At 46.5% G+C, this 20832-nt stretch overlaps 1 protein-coding gene across 5 annotated transcripts in view; it reads left to right on the top strand.

The window, feature by feature from the left end:
* The first annotated feature begins 334 nt into the window (after positions 1-334).
* Positions 335-20832, top strand: part of TRPC3 (transient receptor potential cation channel subfamily C member 3) — a 37248-nt gene continuing 16750 nt past the window's right edge. For 2 of the 5 annotated variants that reach the window (XR_003048071.1, XR_003048070.1), the window contains exons 1-5: positions 366-1153; positions 6940-7128; positions 14746-14910; positions 17387-17603; positions 18942-19175. Coding sequence is in view for 3 of the 5 variants with exons in the window: in XM_006917748.3 (XP_006917810.1) it covers positions 386-1153; positions 6940-7128; positions 14746-14910; positions 17387-17603; positions 18942-19175 (1573 nt within the window). In the remaining 2 variants the exon portion in view is untranslated. Of the gene's footprint in view, positions 1154-6939; positions 7129-14745; positions 14911-17386; positions 17604-18941; positions 19176-20832 lie in introns of all 5 variants that reach the window. The other 3 variants (XM_006917748.3, XM_025050948.1, XM_015593957.2) reach the window with 3 other exon arrangements.

Raw genomic sequence — 20832 nt, 5'->3', positions numbered from 1 at the left:
GGCAGCGGGGAGGCGCAAGGGTCTGGAACCTGTTCCTACTCCTTTTCCTCTGAACGCTGTTTTCTGTGCAGCAGGCGCCCCGTCCCGAGGGCTGGCGGCCTGCCCCGGGGTTCAGGCCCGCAGGTGCAGGCGTGCATCCCAGGGGCGTTGTTGGCCACCGTTCAGGCCCTGGGGTTCAGGCCCACAAGTGCAGGCGCGCATCTCGGGGGCCGGGGTTCAGGCTCGCAGGTGCAGCCGTGCATCCCAGGGGCGTTGTTCGCCACTGGTCCCCACCCGCAGGCCACAGGGCTGCACCGGGCGCTGCGGACGCAGAGGGGCCAGTGCGCGGGAGGAAGCCAGATGCCCTGACAGTCCACCTGTATTTTCGTTGCCTCCGGTCAGGTCCATGGAGACCAGCCCATCCCTGAGGCGCAAGACGGTGATGCGGGAGAAGGGCCGGCGCCAGGCCGTCCGGGGCCCGGCCTTCATGTTCAATGACCGCGGCACCAGCCTCACGGCCGAGGAGGAGCGCTTCCTGGACGCCGCCGAGTACGGCAACATCCCCGTGGTGCGCAAGATGCTGGAGGAGTCCAAGACGCTCAACGTCAACTGCGTGGACTACATGGGCCAGAACGCGCTGCAGCTGGCCGTGGGCAACGAGCACCTGGAGGTGACCGAGCTGCTGCTCAAGAAGGAGAACCTGGCGCGCATCGGCGACGCGCTGCTGCTGGCCATCAGCAAGGGCTACGTGCGCATCGTGGAGGCCATCCTCGGCCACCCCGGCTTCGCGGCCAGCAAGCGCCTGACGCTGAGCCCCTGCGAGCAGGAGCTGCAGGACGACGACTTCTACGCCTACGACGAGGACGGCACGCGCTTCTCGCCGGACATCACCCCCATCATCCTGGCGGCGCACTGCCAGAAGTACGAGGTGGTGCACATGCTGCTCATGAAGGGCGCCCGCATCGAGCGGCCGCACGACTACTTCTGCAAGTGCGCGGACTGCACGGAGAAGCAGCGGCACGACTCCTTCAGCCACTCGCGCTCCAGGATCAACGCCTACAAGGGGCTGGCCAGCCCGGCCTACCTGTCTCTGTCCAGCGAGGACCCCGTGCTCACTGCCCTGGAGCTCAGCAACGAGCTGGCCAAGCTGGCCAACATCGAGAAAGAATTCAAGGTAAGCCCCGCGCCCCGCAGGCCGCCGCCTGGCACCTGTCCTGCTTCGCTCCCGAGTCAGCGTTGCCCACTGAATTTAACATCACGAGAGATCGGGAGCGGCCTTCAGAAAGAATCTGATGATGTTCCCCTTTCGCCATGGTGCCGTGAGAAATTCGCTTTGGGGATGGGGGTGTACTGGATCAGAGAGCTATCGTTATGCTGCTGCTCCCTGTTCAGGATAAACATTAAGTAGCACACAAGGCTTCTCGCCTTTTGTCAAAAGGCGGGATTTGGTGTGATCGTCTCCTCTCCAAATTCTTCCTCCTCCTTCATAGTTAGTTTTATGGTGGCACCCAACATAGAAGTAGTTAGTATTAGTTCTGCATCCACTGTATATTGGCCCAAACATTTGTGTATCCCTTTAGATCGAAAGTCGAAAGACTAATATAAAATGCTACCAAAATCATATCATTAATACAACAAGAATACCTCTCCCTAAAATCCACAAATGTATCTTCAGAGTGGTGAATGTAGACACACAGACATCAGGTCAGCCTGGAAATTCAAGGACAGCAGAGTGTTTTTGCTTTAATGGATTTTTTTTTTTTTTTAATGAGTGAACTTTTTTCCCGGACATCATCTCCAGTCAAGCAGCATTATTCATTTTTATAACAGTTATACATCGATGTAGAACATTTTTCTTTTTTATACAACCGTTACATCTCCTGTGCATTTTGGACGGTTCTGCCCGTTCGGTCTGGGGCACAAGGGGATCAGGGAGTTCTGGAGAAGTCAGACTGCTGTCCAGGGGGTTCTTGTCTCCCACTGTCCACCTAAGAAGGTGATCGTAGCATCGGTTCCTCGAATTATTTTCCGGATGCCAAGTTCGTGTTTTCAGCTCAGTGTTGTGGTGTCAGGTTCCAGAAAGAGTGATCATCCGTCTTTCAGATTCTGTCTTTCAGTGTTTCTTACTTAAGTAAGTTTACATAAAATGCAAATGGCAACCTAATTCAGGCGAAAGGGTTGCAAAAAAAATGGTAGGAAAGTTTTGTGGGCTTTTTTTCTCTGCCATATGTACGAAATTCCTAGATAGTCATCAATCCTTATTTTGTCCTGATGGAGTGCTGGCCTTAGTATAATTGTATTTATTATTCCGTTAACATTTTTTTCTGATATAAAAGTTCCACATTTATTATAAAAATTTTGGGAAATGTGAGGAGATATAAAGAATAAAATAAGTATTGCCTTATATCTACTCCCTTTGAAGAGACTTATTATGTAGTATTTGAAAGACTTATTTTCTTGGACTCAAAATGAATTTTTTTTTTTCAGAACAAATTGAAAACCTTAAATTCTATTTAGAGAGAATAGAAAAGAATTCAGATAAAATAGTTCTAAATGTCACTTCTTTAACATAGTCCTAAAAAATATAATCTTAAACCTGTTCACCACTTTCGAATGTCATTCAGACCTTTTTATGCATTTTGCTTGATGTATATTGAAAGTCTATAAAAGAGTCTACAAAAGGGAATATTTTCTAAGATTATGCTTTAATAATGATGGTGATGTTCGCAATTCTGCCTAGAGAAGTCATCTCAGTACAGCAATGGTTAAAAATTTGTTATTCATAGTGTTCTACTGAAGCCAGCTAAATCTATGTTGATGATACTTAGAATCACCTCTGATAACCTTTCAAAGGTGGAAAAATATTACAAGTAAATAGGCACAAAAAAAGAAAAAGAAAGAAAGATAGAAAATATAACTGAGTGTAAGAGGTCATCCACAAAGCTGCCAAATATCTAAAGGTATGCAAAAATAATCTAAATCTGACAGTTCCTTTATCTGAATTGTATGGAAAAGCACTTGGGTGACAAAACCTTCTCTGAGCCAAAATACAGACAGTTCTTGAGAAGTCGTAGTCTCTAGGGGACCACAGGTCCCTCTCCCCTGACTGAATGACTATTCCATTTCTTTCCCATTCTTCCCTGTCCTTATTACTCCCTTCTTACCTGCCTTCCCGTCTCCTCTCTGCTCTCTCATCCCACGCTCATGTCCACCTGTCAAGGCTTTAGACAGACAGAGAAAATAAAGCTTTCACAGCCCCGACCCAGGACTCTGAGCTCTGAAAGGGCAGTGAACACGCAACTCATTTCAGAGGCAGGCGGATAACCTAATTTGCCCTATTTCTTGGTGTTCTCCATATTCTCTCCACAGAGACTTCGAGCTCAAAGCACGAGCCTCGAAATGAAAACATAGATAATGGGTTCCCTACTGAAAAAGAAGTGGGGTATTTTTTCCCCTTTGCAAACACCTATCCCTATTTTATCTTATCAGCGGCCTGTAAGATCTAGCATCTCCCCCCTTAAACTGTCATCATGCAGGTGCTTCACAGAAGGCTCCCGGCCACCAGGCGGTTTTCAGACTTCCTTGAAGAACACGGGAGGCCTGGGGCCAAAAACATATGAAGGTCATTACCCCAAGAGGTTGAACATTCTAGGATATAGATTTAGATAAATTAATGGAGGACAGCGTGGTGACAGGTTATTAAAGAAATATTTTGGGTGTGCAAATGCCGTCTATAGCTATTCTGAGAAACAGCATACTGGACAGGATGGACTCTGGGTCTAATCCTCCAGATGTCAGAGGGAAGGAAGCTAGTCATTTATTAAGCTATGAAAACGCAACGTGAAATTTCCTAAGTCAGTGATGCCCTATTTTGGAAAAAAAAAAAAAAAATTAAGAAGAAAAGCCATTTGTCTTCCTTGTGCCTCAGTTTTTTTCCTCTTTAAAGGAGAAAAGCAATTTCAGCCTATATCACAGTAGGGCTGTAAGGAGGAGGAAGGTGATTAGAAGCCTAAAGTAAGATAGCTTTTCATAGCAGGAAGATACCCTAGGAATCCTCTAGCTATACAGCCCTCTCATTTCACAAATGAGATGACAAAGGCTCTAGCCAAGGTCCCATCTGCTAAGCCTAGATGTGTGTGTCTTGGGCCCCCGTTCTAAGTATTTTATCTAATGTGCTCTACCTGGTAATATCAAACCACTTCCATCGTACTTGATGTGGACTAAGCAAGTTCTAAGCATTTATTCCCCACAGTAGCAATATTTAGTAGGCTTATTCTCATCAGAGAGGCTGATTAAGTTCCACAGGTTCACACAGCAAATAAGTGGTAGAAGCAATTTCTGAACCCAGGAAGTCTGGCTTCAGATCAATGCCCTAACCACTACACTCTCTTCGTTATTAGGGAAAAGGATCTGGCGGGACCAGGCCTGCTTAGACCTGAATTTCAATTTTTCTTTTAAGGTTAAAAAGGGATTACAACGATGATTAAACGATACGCGTGAAAGCAGGTGCGCTGCAGATAGCGTGTGATGAGGTCGGAGCTTCGTTGCTCTGCCCCGGGCTTGAGCCAGTCCTCAGGATTTTGAGTTCCTGCTGTGACCTGGGCAGCACGTCTACCTGGTACCTTTTGGGAGGGAGGGCCCCGCTAATGGATCAGCAGCACGATGAAAACGAGCAAGCAAAATTCAATCAAGAGAAAATGATTAGAAGATGCAGACCAGACAGATGGGCTGAGCTGTTACGTCACAGGAGGCGAGACCTCATGGGAGAACAAGCAGGGTCACCTGTGCTCAGTGCGGACTTTAGATAGATCCTCTTGCACCTGAGGAAACTCTGTCTTCGGCTTCCCATTTTCCCCGGGAGCTCCGCGTATATAGACAAAACAACATCCCACGACCACGATAAAAGAGATCCCCCTTATCGCCAGCTCTGATCACTTTCTGCCCTGGGTAAAAGACTTCTGCCAGCAGGAAATGTTGAAACAGTTATGAAAACAAAGTGCTTTTCTTGCAAACTCGTGTGATGACCAGTTTTTGTGCCTTGGCTGATGTTTCAGTGGATGTGAAAAACCACACAGCTCTCTTTGAGACTGGGCAGTTTACAGATTACGATTTTTAAAGATAATGACTCATTATTTGGGTGTTACAGCAGAAGCGGTTACTCAGTTTTCTGCAAACATAGAGAATCATCCCTTTTCTTCCCGATCGGTGGAGAAATGGCCAGCCTGTTGGACCAAATCTCACAGAACAGTCTGAACTGAAGAGTAACGTGAGGAAATCTCATCTAAAAAAAATTGTATTAAAAACGAGAGCTTTATATGGAAACAGACATGGATTGAATACTTCTTCTGGCTGCTATAATAAAATATTTCATTAGTCTTTCAGGCATGGAAGGCAGATGGATATTTCCCTGACACTCTGCATGGAGACCAGAGAGTGAACATTTGATTAATTTTATCAGTTGCATGATACCAACTTGAATGGAAACCAAAGATTGAAGTTTTTATTCATTTTATCTGTTCCCTTATGAGGGGAAAAGGATTAACTGTAACTGTTCTTTATCTGAATCTCTGAGATCTGAAATGGAAATTTCTCATCCACATAGGCTTTGAGCAGGCTCTCCTTTTGTTTATTTTAGTTGGCAACGTGATTTTTGCCCATCAGTTCAAATTAATTAATTATTTAAGGGGGGAAAAAATAGAAATCTCCCATGTCTTTTTCTAAAGTTTGGTTTTCAGAATCCCAGGATTTGGAGATTCTGCTGTGTAAAGTATTGTTTGGTTACTGGACACGTACAGTGTCTCGGACGTGTTGAAATGGGAAATTCTGTTTCCCCCAAGCGTCCCAGATTAGATTATCAATTGGTTAAATTTCCTGATGGGCTAAAATTTTTGTGAAAGCCGTAGAAGGAGAGCTGGGGTTTCTGAAAGTGAGATACTTTCCCAAGATGGTCGTTGACCCCCTTCCTGGACCCAATGGGCGGGAAACGGAGCTCCACACAGCAGGTGACAGGGAAGGCTGCCACCCGACTTCCTTTACCAGTCCATGGCACTATGTAAATATGCTAATGAAATGAAAGATTCACGGGTTATTTTTAGCCAGGTGTTATCCCAGCGGCCTGGATATTTTTCTTTCCGGCATTGTTACTCCACAGTCCCGGGGAATTCAATTACATAGAATCAGACGTCGATCTCCTTCCAGTTCTGCGAGACTCAGCCATGCACCCTGCAGACAGACAAGGAAAAGTGTCCCCTCTCAGTGTCAGTGCCTGTCCGCCTCTTCCCATTCCCTGTACACCAGTCCTTCTGGAGCATAAATGTGTGTCAGAAACACCTGGAGAGTGTTAGCACAGACGTCCTGTGTCTCTGTCTCAATCGGGACGCCAGGGATGATGGGGACTAAACACTTACATTTCTGACACACGGCCGGGTGCTGTTGACACCGCCACTCTGAGGACTACAGGTTGAGAAGCAAGGTCTCCATCCAGGCGAGGGATAGTAGAGTGGACAAGTTATTTTCACCGACAGTCAATCTTCGAAGGCAGATCTCCACTTTAGGAAAACCACCACTTAAAAAAAAAATGTTGCTATAGGGATGGTTTTGTTTTGGCTTTATGGAAACCACCGTTCATCTGCCCAAGAGGGATGCAGCTCTTTTCGATCCTTTGGTCTTTCAGCGTTAGCACTTAGCCGGCATCTCTGAATGTAAACTGGTGACTGGCGTGCTCGGTGTCCTCAGAGCTGCCTCATACGCTGGGCAGGTTGCAGAAGGTCCCGGCTTTGGGGGTGGGGTGGGGGTGGGGGGCAGAGCCAGCCCGTATCTAACTCAGCAGCCTCGAGTCTACCTCGGGGATGCTTTCCACCCACAGGAAGGGACGCCTTTCTCTGATTCACAAAAGCCCTAAACGCTTCCCATGGAATTAAAGCAAATCTTTGTGCTAAACTGCAAACCTCTCGTTCTTAGAACGACTATCGGAAGCTGTCCATGCAATGCAAAGACTTCGTCGTGGGTGTGCTGGATCTTTGCCGGGACTCGGAAGAGGTGGAGGCGATTCTGAACGGAGACCTGGAGTCGGCAGAGCCCGCGGAGGTGCACAGGCACAAGGCTTCGCTGAGCCGTGTCAAACTCGCCATTAAGTATGAAGTCAAAAAGGTGAGTGGCCCGCTGCCTTCCAGCGCCCGTACCGGACCGACCATGGACTATCTATCCACCATGCCAGAATTCCAGGACGTTTTTAAAAATAGTAAGAGTAGGTGTTATTGATACAGAGTTTCCTCCCTCCCCCTTCATGAAGAGATTAAGCGAAGTTTCATGGTAAAGTGGGGAGTCAAATATCAAGCTTCTGATCTTTTCCACTTTTGACTCATTGTGAGACCTTGGGTAAGTCATAAAATGCCTTGAAATTTCGGTTTCCTCTATAAGAGGAGGATAATGTTTCTTATCTACCTCAGGGTTTTGGTGGCATTTCAGTGGGTTAAGATATGTAAAAGAACTTCCCGAAGTGTTCATTACAATGCAATTAATAATAATAAAATCTGTCACTTGACACATTACACACATTCTCACGTCTATCCTCGCACTGAGCCTGGGTGGTCATTCATTTCACCTACAAAATAGGTCAGAGAGATGATGAGGTTCCCATTGCACAAGGAAACCGAGGTTCGCCAAGTTGAAATGACATGTCTCAGGTGACATAGCTGTGGAGTTGGTCATATTTTGCCAAAAACAAAAATTATGATCACTTTTTTACTCTGTTTTCTGCAGATAAACTGTTATGTATATCTATTTGCTACTGGCATGGGGCTTTTAAATACTTCACGAAAATTATAGTTATGATGTTTCACTGTAGTAAAAACTCTCAGAGTCTAACAACTTGGATAAATGAAATTCTTTTGTACTTTAAGAGAAGCTCATAAACCACAAGGAAGTAAACAATTATCAGGAATAGATCTGGTTTCGTGAACTGGTCCCCTACGTACAGCAGAACCTCCTCCCCTTCCTGCACACGGCCTGGTGCTTAAGAGGGCAAGCTCCAGAGCCAACCCTTGGGTGACCAGGGTCTGTCCCTTAGTAAATTACTAAAGTGGGGACAACACTCGTAACTATTTTTTCAGTTGATTTGAGGATCACATGAGCTAATGCATGTCAAGTAATCCGCACGGGTGCAGTACTTGGTGACTGCTCAGTAAGTATTAGCTAATAACATTTCTGCGTTATGACAATCCATTCTCAGAACGATGACTCTTAAGTCAGTTCAGATCTTAGTTGTCAAAGACGGAGTTCATGGTCATTGTACTGGTTCTGGACCTTTGTGGCAGACCATAGCCGATTTAAGCAGAAGGGAGTTTAGTGAGGGTGTTAGGAGGCTCGAGAGTCCTTAGAGAGCTGGAGGAACGAGCTGCTCTAAGCTGTGCTTCCAGAACCGGGCCCGGAACTGACGTGGTGAGGGAGTCTCTGTGGCCCAAACAGAACAGTTCTACCTCTGCTGCAGGGTGCCCGAGTCTTCCCCGTTAGATGCGGCCCCTTCCCCATCAGAGGCCTACACGCACGCCCCCCACCAGTGGACCCTGGGCCGGTGCTGGCAACTAGCACAAGTGAGGATGGGGGATCACGCTTTCTCTCTCTCCCTGTCTGTCTCTGTCTCTCTCTCTCTCCCTCCCTCTCTGTCTCTCCGTCTGTCTGTCCCTCTGTTTCTCTCTCTGTCTCTCTCTTTATGTCTCTCTCTGTCCCTCTCTCTCCCTCTCTCCCTCTCTCTCTGTCTCTGTCTATCTCTGTCTCTCTCTCTCTCTCCCTGGCCCTCCCACTCTCTTCCCACATCATGCACACCCACGCTTCGACCACATGTAGTGTTTGCAAGACTAGCCGGCCCTTAATGACCGATCTCCCCTCTGCTTAATAAGACAATGAAATGCGAAGATCCTCGGGGAGCAATGGAAGCGAGATAACTCTTCGAGGAATCATCAGTCACGAGATGATTAATCTGGCCTGGCCACCCTCCTCCCAGAGCATTCTTGCTGGTTGAGGTTTTTCCCTGTTGGAGGGGAAAAGATCGTTTTGAATAAGACTGATAGGAAACCATATTTAGAAAACCGTCCAGACGTTGATTTATCTGCAGATCTTGCAATACGCATCTCTTGTCTTTAGTACCCGAGAGGAGAGAATTGGTTTCAGGTGTCACGGGCGCTTCCTCATGGCCGTGAATGTGTCACATTAGCAGAGACGGCTCATCTGCAGATGGACGTCTGCTAACCAAACTGTCTTGTGGAGCGAACGTCTTCCCGCGTGTTCATTTTAAGTAAATGGACGTGTAGGTTATAAGGCATGACGTGCCATCAAAAATAAATTTGCTCTCAGTCAGCTACCAGGAAACAACAGCAAAAAAAAAAAAAGGTATTTGGACCTGAAAAGAGATTTAAGACTTTGCACATATTTCTGGTTTGGGTGGTTTTACGCTATAAAAGGAATATCAGTTAAAGTCTTTGATTTTGAATCTTCGCTTAATAAATATATATAAGAACTCTATTCTGGAATGCCTTAAAAAAGCCCCAATTCTCCATTTTTTTCTTTCTCTCAAAAGCTTACTTTATCCTTTACTCGACACTCACACCTCCACTCCCGCCACGGAAAAATACCCCACCCGCTCCTGCTGCTCCCTTTCCCACCATCTCATTTCTTTCCGACCCCCAAGGAAAATCGCCTCTTGGGTTGTAATAATGTTGCGTGAACCCCACTCGCTGTGGCACTGAGGTCGTCTGTTTCTGTATGGAAGGCAGTGGGATTTCAAAATAACTTTATAAGTTATAGAATTCCCCCCCGATAACATAATAAACTCATATTCTGTCAACTCGGCCCATAATTCCACTGAGAAACCCAGTTCTATGTCCTGGCAAGAGTCGAAGTCCCATAGGAGACTCAGGAAGTGTCTTCTGCCGTCCGCCGAAATCTTCTCCCAGCTCTGGTTCGGAGCTGGCTTCGGTCTGGGCTCAGAGTCCCCAGATCACGTGAGGTCGTTCCTAAGAATCACACGAGTTCAACCAGACCTTAGAGACGCAGTGGCAGTTGACATATTAACCAATGTCGCCCCAGTAAACTTCATAAAAAATAAAAAATAAATTTTTAAAGAAAATGAAACTGTAAAAGACCTGCGTAGGAAAGGTCTGAATGTGAATTTAATGATTAAGTGAGAATCATTACATTTTCCAATGTAAAAACAGTAGAAGAAATAACAAAGCAAAAATAGAAACAATTGAACTGCATAAACTTCTGTATCTCAGAAAGATCATTAACAAAAAAGCGAAGGGCAAACTGGAGAAAATATTTTCCTCAGTTAAAACTTACAAAAGATTGCTGTTCTTAAATTAATATCTAAAGAGCTCAAACAAATTTCTAAGGAAAATCTCCAGAGCCCTATAGAAAAATAAGCCCCAGGCTTGAATAAGTAATTCACAGAAGAGAAAATTCAAATGGCTAACAAACATATTTAAAATTTGCAGGTACACTAGTAATAAAATAAATGCATACTAATATACAAATACCATTTCCCTTCTCTCAAACTATTAAAGAATAAAAAATTATAATTCCCAGTGCTGTTGGCGAAGTGGGCAATCCAGCGCTACCGGTGGGGAACAGACAGTAATGTGTTTTCTGTTACGGATTTTGAAGATTATCCATCCCAGAGTCATAACTGAGGAATCTCTAAGGGAAATAACACAACTGGAAAGATGTATTATTACTAATACTATTACATTCTTCTACAAAAAAAATAAATGGTAGATGAAATTAGAGTTTTTTTTTAAATGAAAACAAGAAAATTAACTTTTAGGCAGAAACACGAATTATTTTCCAATTAGTCCTGAGTTCTACCTCCGATTGTCCCCGTATCTTCCCTGTGACTTGAGAGCAAACGCTAAACCCCTCTACCCATAGAAACACCAAGAGTTCTGTCTATTTCTAGCAGCTACGTCTGTTGTCAGAAAACCCTTAACAGAGGTGGAAGACCCTAGGTCTTGATGGACCGACGAAGCTGGAAAACTGGGCTCTTGGAGAAAGCAGAGGACATTTCCTGAGTTCCTCCTCCTCGCTCTCCGATTTCCTCTACTGTGGCCTTTGGTTTAAGTAAAGAAAGATCATCTAGAAAAGAGACATGAGGCATCATAAACACGTAAAATCTTCCCCAGTGTCTGCAGAAAGTGTGCAGAGAAGCCCAGAAAGTGAGTAATGCATCAAGAGAGTAGTAAATATCCTGCAGAGACGTTTTCTTTTTCTTTTTCTTTTTTTTTTTTTGGTGGAGGGGATGCCTTGTAAAGGCCGATTTGATGAAAAGACAGTCTAACATGAATGCTTTTTTAAGCTGAAAATTATCTAATTTTTTTCCATAACCTGCCCTGATTGGTGGTTCAGTTTACAATCTATGAGTCATTTGGCAGGGGGGAAAAAAGTTTTTTCTTAATGCTACAGTAGTTTTGTTCCATAGAAAGACTGAGGTTTTCTTGTGTGTCGATCATTCTCCCTTTAAATCAGAAAACCTCAAAGGATGTCATTTTTGTAATGATTTCAATTTGCTGGTCCACCGAAGTTAGGAAACAGCATACAAATTTTATCCAGCTGGCTAGGACTGGTGTGGTGGCATAAAGAGATTTTTTTTTTTTAGGAAGTAAAGACAGTCTTAAGAGATAAAGGTCACTGCCCTATTTTGAAGTCACTGAAAAGAGCAAAACTCATTTCCTAGAGGGATTAGTTTTTTTTACCCTCCCTCGCTACTATTGTGTTGGTTTTATTTTCTTTTTTAAATGTTCCTTGTATACTGGAATTAGGATTTAAAATCACTGGAGGAAAACATCTATTTGTGCTTTCTGTCCGTGGATTAAAAGGAATGAACAGATGCCATACAGTGGTGTTTATTATCTCAATTAGGAGAGGGGCAGAATTAGTAGGATGGGAAATATACCTGTTAAGCTGAACTCCTGGGGATGCGTCTCAAGTAAAATGCAAACACCGTGATTTCGGCTGGTATGTGACATATATTAAGCGTCTGCACTGTATGTACAAGTCATAGTGAGTCCAAGACTGATCGTCACCCATGTGCCATGTGGAAAGGATCGATTTCCATCAGGTCCATAAATGTACAACCTTTATGCATTGTCATGAAGGTCACAAAGCACATCTTCAAACTTGAAGATTAGCTCGAAGAGGAGCGGGGAGATGGAGCCATCCTACAACATGAGTACTTCTGTCCTCGAGAGTTTAAAACCTATGGAAGGAGGGCCGGACACGTGCAAAAGGGAGACGCGTCCACTGATTCCGAATGGACACAGGTCCCCCTGTCTGTCAGCCTCGTGGGCGTGTCTGTCTTGCACAAACCCTCGGTCGGTAAAAAAGTCCACGTCTCCATCATAATAGCTTTTTTCATATTTACCGATAGCTTTCTGTGCGTCCTCGGTGCGTCCTCGACCGGGACCACTCGTCATTTGATGCCCTCATTTTCATTTCATCTTGTACCAAAGGCCTAAGCTAGATACCCAGTGCCTGGCTCATAGGAGGAGCTCATGACATCTCGAAGAATGAGCGAATGAATGAATAAATGAATGAGACATTTAGGGACTGCAGAGGAGATGAGGAACTTTCTACTCAAAAAGGAGGGATGAAGCAGGAAGGAAATGATCTAGTAGATACAGAGACAGAAGTAGAAGTTTGGAGAAGTTCTCAGCAAGAATCCTAGGAAATTGCCACAGAGACCCCCAGGAAGACTTCAACCTCGGTTATATATCTGCACACTTTATCAAATAGTGACTGCGATGATCTTCAAATACTGTTTTCAAAAATCAGAACTTTGGAAGAGTGACGAAATCTTGAGTTTGGAAAGATTTCATGTGTACTTCGCATCTGGCAATGCCCAGTGAGCCTCAGGATTTGAGATTTTTATAACTGAATTGAAAGGAACTTGCGAGATAAAATCGGCTTTTTCACATTGAACTCGGCAAGAAAAGATAGCATCATTTTTTACTCTCCCAGCCCCTACCAGTTTGTATCATCGAAAAAAAATTCAGTTACGTATTTCAAATATTTGTAGCCACATCCTCAAACGCCTGTGTCAATGGGCTGTTGAGTCCTTCTGCACAGTGGCACTGAGCCTGCCGCCAGAGTGATCGATTGTCACAGACTTCAGAGGGCGGGAACACTGGGGGTAAGAGCAGGCACCTGCGGCGATTTGTGCCCCCGCTGCCAGCCCCGGGGGATGAGATTTCTTTCTGTTAATGAAAAGCATTCGTGGGAAACTATATAGTGGTAGTGGAAACTCTCCACCACCCCGTAGGTGAGCCCTTGATAACTAGCTAAGTAACTTGCAGAATTGCCTACAGCGGCTGTCCCCAGCCTGTTTGGCACCAGGGACTGGGGTTCCTATGATCATCGAACACCTGATGCTGGCCCTGGAGAGCGGCTGCAGACACAGATGAAGCTTTGCTCGCTGGCCCGCCGCTCACCTCCTGGTGTGCGGCCCGGTTCCTAACAGGCCATGAACTGGTACCGGTCTGTGACCAGGGTTTGGAGACCCCTAGCCTAGAGTACATGAGTCGTTAAGATCGGTAACTAGGACTTGACTGAAGATGAGCCCTCTGCCTGGTGGGACCTTCGGCCGCCCTCTCTGCCTGTCAGAGTTCGCAGAAACACCTCGCGAGTACTTCTAGCGGATTCACTGCTACTGTTTATTCTGTTTTTCAGGAGACAGTGATACCTTGATGTTTGTACCACTCAACACTCTTTTTAAAAAATACGTTGGCACTCACCGCTGATTTGTGAATGATCCTGAATAATTCCCGAGCTTGGGCGAGGTGCACCTGGCCATTCAGACAAAGGCAGATCCAGCTACAAGTGGGCACTTTTTGGCGTAGGGACATTCGCATGGGTCTGCCGACAAGTGTATTCTGCTCCTTAAATAAGGACAGGGCCTCCAGGAAGTCCCAGTCCTTCTAAAGAGATGCAGGCAGAAGGGTTAGCAAAATCAGATGGCAAAATAGAATACAGAGGCGGGGTGAAGTAAGTATAATTTGCTCATTTGTCCTGATTAGAACGGTAGTTACAAAATTACCACTGGGGATAAATGTTTGTGTGTTTTTTGACCTGTGATAGAGGAAGCAATGGACAGGACGGATACTGCAATAGGAAGGAAGTGACATTTGACGCCAGCTTCTGGAAGCAGTGCAGTGTGGAGTGAGAATAACAACTGCGGGTTCATTGATTTTTTTGCAAATGTTGCAGATTTGCAGTGGTCGTGCATAAGTACGCACACGGGCCATAGCATGTATATGTTTTTCACACATGTAGCATTTTAGGAGTTGCTCGTGAGACTTAGCACATTTCTCTTTTAGCTACGGTCTGCAAAAACCAAATAACTTTTCCCTTTTCCATTGAACTGAATGCAAGCAAGCAGGCAGACAGCAAGATGGGACACAGTCCCACAAAGGAAAGGACTTGCCACCCAGATTCCAGAGGTGGGGGGTCTATGAATTATGGAGTTTCGAATAGAAAAAAAAAAAAAGGTTCAGGACGTCAGTTTTACCGTCTCGTTTCCACTTTAGTTCTTCTGTTAGTTCTGAAGCAACTTGGAACAATGATGGGAACGTACAGGAGGATATTACCAGAACCTTCCGGTTCCTGTATCTTGGGAAAATGTGCATTAATATCTTTCGGATGCACATGCATTCCACAGTCGAACTGAAGACCGTGGCGTAGTCACCTACCTCCTCTCCCTCTCTCTCTCTCTCCCAACAGTTCGTGGCTCACCCCAACTGCCAGCAGCAGCTCCTGACCATCTGGTACGAGAACCTCTCCGGCTTGCGGGAACAGACCATAGCCATCAAGTGTCTGGTTGTGCTGGTCGTGGCCTTGGGCCTTCCGTTCCTCGCCATCGGCTACTGGATGGCACCTTGCAGCCGGGTACAGCTCTTTCTCACCTGCTCCCTCTGTGGTTGGTGTGCCGTGTCCTTTGGGGACGAAAAAAGGAAAAAGCTTCCTACTTACGGCTCTTATCGGTTTTACCCTGAATGTTCATTGACTCAAGGGCATGAATTCTGCTTTTTAATGACTGGGTCAATTCGAATAAGGGATGAGAAAAGATTTGGAGCTGGTGGGAAAGGTCACATTTGCCGGCGTACAATACTGAGGCTTTTAAGATAGAATCCCCGTGGTAGACCAGAGGAGGAGCCGCCAAAGGCCCAGAAACGGCCTGCCTGCAGGCTGGGGGCCCTTCGAACCTGTCCGCGCCACCTGAGGCTGAGGGTGTTAAGCCCAGTTGCAAACGTGTTATTATGCTAAGTTTGCATCCTTCAGAAGAAATAATGTAGCATCTGGGATTGGGGGCTTTGGTACTTTTAGGTGGCTTGTTGATTTAGTGCTGTTCGAATCGTTTTTGTTCACGACCTTTCTTCCTCTTTCCGGTTGCCAGTGTGGGGTCCATCTAATCGTGCAAAGGGAGGGGCACTAGTCCTGCCACCAGAATCTGCATTAGGTTAAGAAACGGTGCCGCCAGCAGAGGGCGCTGCGCCAAGGTCCTTTAATCTGGTTTTTATATTCCGAGATCTGGTTTGGTTAAATCAGAGGTTTTTATATACCGAGATCTGGTTTGGTTAAATCAGAGGCAGTTTCAGGCAAAATGAGTGACGGCCACTTACGAACGACCCTGGGGATCCTCCTGTCCCCGACTCAGCAGCCTCCCCGCAGAGTCCCTCCCCACAGGCACCGTGTGTGTGCGAGATTATTCATCCGCCTCACTTCGTTCTTGAGCTGCCATGCAGTTTAAAGCCGAAAGTTTGTCGTTTTGATTCGTTTCGATGACTCGAAGGAATTCCTTTGTTACAGATCATGGAAAAGTGCCTTAAGATTCCTCAAATACGTAACCACGAAAGACCGAAACCTATAACAACATGAGAGGGCATGCATTAGAGCAAAAGTCAAATCCCACCCAAGTAATTTCCCTTTCTGGGGGAAAGGAATCGGGGAGCTCAGTGTTTGTCTCTCGGAGCAGCTCTGTCAGTGGAAACACTGTTTGGGGTCCGGAGTAATGAAAACGTTAAGTCTTAAAGGCCAGTCCCTTCCTCTGACTTGCACAAGTGCACGGTGGTAAGAAGACATAGCAAGATTTCTCCACTTAACGGCCCATTTTTAGGATAGGTATGCGGCTTTCTTTTCATGTCACTGAAAGTGTTTTTTAAAAAACAACCTTTTGGAGACGTGACGGCTCCGGAGAAGTCACTCGGTGCTATGAATGAGCCGTCCGGCATGTGCACGGTGACGTGCAAGCGTGTCACTCACTATCCTGACTCTGCCGTGGAAACTGTGCGTTCATCTGTGTGTGTTCATGGTCACTCCCAGAGATGCCTGACTCGCTTTGGTTATTTGTTGACATCCAGTTAAGGTTCCGGACGTCCAAAAACATTTGTTTGAAGTCGCAGCCTTTGAACGTGCATCTTGGTACTTTTTAAGGTCACACACTGAGTTTAAAAGCAGGATCTGAATCCGTAGGTTGGAGAACCTATTAACCAATCTACTAAATGTACCTGATTTGTGGACTGCGGCAGCCCAGGGGACAGAAAGGCTTGTTTTTCATTTCTCCTAGAACACGGAGCTTGTAAGGACATCCTGTCACATGGGATTTTAAAAGCGTTACCTTAAAATAATTATAAACTGAACTTTAGAAATGCTCTTGTACTATTTATATGATTTTTCAAACTTGGGATGACTTTCAATTAAGTTAACCTACTTACAGGTTTCAATCATGGTGTTCCTTCCTCTTCTGCTTGGATAGTAACAGATAAAATATTTGTCCTTATCATAATGTTTTCTGCCTTTTTTCTATCAGACAAAGCCCAACTTGTTTTTGGAATATTTAGAAGTGAGAACTAACATTTACTTCTATAACAGCAAGCCTTTTTTTTTCTTTTAATCTTCAAAGAGTTTTTAATGTGCTACAAACACATCAACGCATTTGAATTATAAATGAACGAGTCTAAAAACATAACACTTTGATTATAAAGCAGTTAAGAATTACTCATTGCGAGTTTGGAGTTTCTTCTCCTAGACTTCAAAAACCTTGGCATTGCATAGTCTCTCGATGTAAAACTAAGAACAACAGTCTACGCCCTGTGATGTCCAGAAATGCATCTGTGGATGCAGCATATCCTACGACAAACTGAACAGTTGGAAACGGAGAGGTTTGACGACTTCTTATATTTGGAGGAAGCGTTCCCCGAAATAACTAATTTTCACAATGTGGAGCTCTGCAGAGACAGACACAGAGCTTTGAAAGTGTTCTCGTTTCTCCTGCTTTTTTATCCTATGTAGTAATTTTTATAAGTGTGGAAGCCAGATTTTCAAAAGTAAAGGTTCCTCTTTTTTTTTTTTTTCCATCTTGTAGCTGGGGAAGGTGCTGCGAAGCCCTTTTATGAAGTTCGTGGCACACGCTGCCTCCTTCATCATCTTCCTGGGCCTGCTCGTGTTCAATGCCTCAGACCGATTCGAAGGCATCACCACGCTGCCAAACGTCACTGTCATTGACTACCCCAAACAGATCTTCAGGGTGAAAACCACCCAGTTCACGTGGACTGAGATGCTGATTATGGTCTGGGTTCTCGGTAAGCCTTTATTTTCACTACTTTAATTTCTGCCGAAAACACTGTCTGTATAATGACTTTCATTTTCTATGTAAAATGTTATTGTACATTATATGGTGACAGCATCACATCGTTAGAATAGCAAAACAGAAGAATAATTCGGCAGCTTGATAATGCTAAAAGGTATCCCTGAATACCAAATAAAGATGTTTAGGAGTAACATGGGCCTACTATAAATATACTGTGTTTCAGAAATCCAACTTCGATTATTGAATAAAACGTAAGTTGTTAAATGCGACTCACCGTGACGATCAAATATTTAATTGACATTCTTATGAAGCACCCCCAGTGGGTATTAACTGATGCCTGAAGAACATGTATATTGTTGCAGTTTCAGAGATTTTAGGAGAGAGTGTCAATGTGGGGGAGGTTTGTCACTTCACCTCACAATAGCCCGTTTTGAATCACTATGTTAAAGGAAAAGTTTTAAGCGATATGAGAAAAAAAAAATGGAGATCGGAACCAGTTTATCTGTCGATCACTAGTGGAGTCATCTTTGTATGTTCTCTCTGTTTCGCTCAGTGTGTTTCTTGGTGTCTTCTCCCTTCCGGATTTACTAGGTTGGCTCCTCCCTCTCACTCACTCCTGTGGCCTCAGTCTGGGTCAAGTCATGATTTTATAAATTCCATTTCGAGCCATTACGTTCCTTTTGAGAATCGCGCAGTGTTTTCCCCTTACACGGCGGAGACGAGGAGCGGTTTCTCCTCTTCTCCCGGGATGGCTTCTCTGCTTTTGGTTTCTTCATATCTATCTTCCAGGCCTCCTTGCTTTCCCAGTGACGTTCTTCGCCTCCCCAGCGTGAAGCTGGGATGGGGAGGGGGCAGGGGGATGTCGTAAGTGTTCCCGGATGCTGGGGAGACCGTCCTTCTTAAATGTCTACAGGTAGATAGATGCTCATTTGAGGGCTGTTTCTCCAGTCCCCACTGTGGTTCGGTGATGAACCAACCTAATCTTATAAAGATGGATTTCCTTCTCTCCTCCAAGAGTCTCGTGGGGCGAAATCATTAGACCCGCAGAGCCTTCCCACCCATCTCCTCCTTCTGCCCCCACCCCCTCTGCGAGCAGCGGCATTTCTGGGGGCCCATGCGGACCTGTGTTTCTCCGCCTCTCATTTGGTGGAGCAGGTCATTCCTTTTGTGGAAGCTGCTTCCTCCATCCGACTCTGCCCAGGGCCTCTGGGCCGACAGTCGGTGCTTCAGGCTGGGGGCATTTTATAGACGGGGACAGATGGTGGACGAAACGAGAGCCCCTCAGGCAGAGCCGTAAAGTCTACTGTGTACCCTCCGTGTGTCGCGACAGGCATGATGTGGTCCGAATGTAAGGAGCTGTGGCTGGAGGGGCCGAGGGAGTACATCCTGCAGCTGTGGAACGTGCTGGACTTTGGGATGCTGTCCATCTTCATCGCCGCGTTCACGGCCAGATTCCTGGCTTTCCTCCAGGCGACCAAAGCCCAGCGGTACGTGGACAGCTACGTCCAAGAGAGCGACCTCAGCGAAGTGACCCTCCCACCGGAGATCCAGTACTTCACCTACGGTAAGTCGGGCGCCGGGGGGCCTCTGATGTCTCAGGAGGGCGCGGGAGCCACGGCCCGGGAGGAAACGCCAAGAAAGAGCACGTTTAGTACGCGAGGTGTGGCGAGTGCTCCCGGTCGGTGGACAGAGCATGGGCTGTGCAGCTGGAGCGACAGCCAGGCTCCGACTCTCCCTCGCTGTGCGACTTCATTCAAGTTCATGAACGTCTCTGTGCCTCGGTTTTCACATCTAGAAAACGAGGTGCTGCGAGGTGGAGGAAAACTGCCCTTAAGCCTGACAGCGTAATTGACTCTACTCTCAGGGGACGCAGAACTATCTTAATTGGGGGGGCGGAAATAACTCGATAAAGTGCTCGATGTGGAAGATGAGTCCCCGAGGTTCGAGGGCATGAAATAATAAAAGGCGCCACGCTGCTGTCCAGGCGAAGGGCAGAAGCCTTGAGCAGCAGCCACAGTGACCTTGAGACTGCGCGCCCCGCGACCCGGCCGAAGTCGGGGAGCCGATGCTGTGCCCCTCCGCCACGTGGCGCGGCTCGGACTTGACGCCGCACATCTAGATCCCGAGAGCGGGGAGGCCCCGCTCACTCGCACCCCGCGTGCAAGGCCCTGAGCGCACCCCACACCCGCCTTCCTCGGGGGCCAGGCCGGGGAGCTACGGTTAGCGCATGTTTCGCACAGCTGCAGAATCTTCAGCCTAGAAAAAGATTTTAGAAACGATGGCCCCGCCTCCGTTCACCGGTAAGGCCTGTCCGGTGCGGCGTTCACACGCGCTCCCGGAGCGAAGCACGGCTCTTTCCCAGCGCGGTCCCGCGGGCGTCGCGATGGCGGCATGCGGCGTGCCACGTGATCGACGAGCGCGGCGCGTCTCCCCGAGGCGTACGACGTACGTTTCACGTGATGTCTGCCACTGAACGCTCAATAAGTGCTCGTTCTTCCTGTCGCGAATGTCCGCGACGCACGCATTCTTCCGGGAGGGGCCCAGTTCACGCAGAATTAACCACGCGCTGTTCCTCTGACCTGCGGGAAAAGGGGGACAGACAGTCTGCCGTGAACGTACTAAGCGACCTTGAAAGGACGCTTGGGGTCCTCCGTTAGAATCTATGCCCCCCAATTTTGCACCTCAGCAGCCGCGCGCAGGTCCCCGGTACAGTCGCGTCGCTCAGACAGCACGAGGGCGGCGCCATCGTGTTTCAGGGACACTCCCACTTGTCGTGACATTTCACTTGCGTAAACCGGGACACGAACGAATTTCCCCACAAAATAGGGCAAAGAAGTTTGTGCCAGTCAAGCCTGTAGGATGACACACCAGGCGGTCAATAAATCTAGTGACGGGCAGGGCAAACCAGTCAGGTCCCGGTCATCCTGACCCAGACCGTGTCCAGTGAAGTGTTTGAACACTTTCTTCATCCTTCGTACGTTCTTCTTTGTCTCCTCAACGTGAGGTCAGCTCAGTATCTTTCTAATATTGTTTTCTCCACTGAAATAATTCACATGGGTATGGAATTCATATGTTTCTGGCTTTAACACGACAAATAGTGCCCAGACTGTTACTTAAATGTAGAGTAATTTTGACTTAAGATCCTATGTAAGGTGTAGCTTTTGCATAGTTAGCAGTGACTAGAAAGTTTCATTTACAGTCTCTCCCTCCCTCCTTCCCTC

This window comes from Pteropus alecto, unplaced genomic scaffold, assembly GCF_000325575.1.
Source record: "Pteropus alecto unplaced genomic scaffold, ASM32557v1 scaffold17, whole genome shotgun sequence".
In the NCBI taxonomy this organism is placed as follows: domain Eukaryota; kingdom Metazoa; phylum Chordata; class Mammalia; order Chiroptera; family Pteropodidae; genus Pteropus; species Pteropus alecto.
Note: the sequence above shows the minus strand (reverse complement) of the source record. Positions and strands in the feature narration are given on the sequence as shown.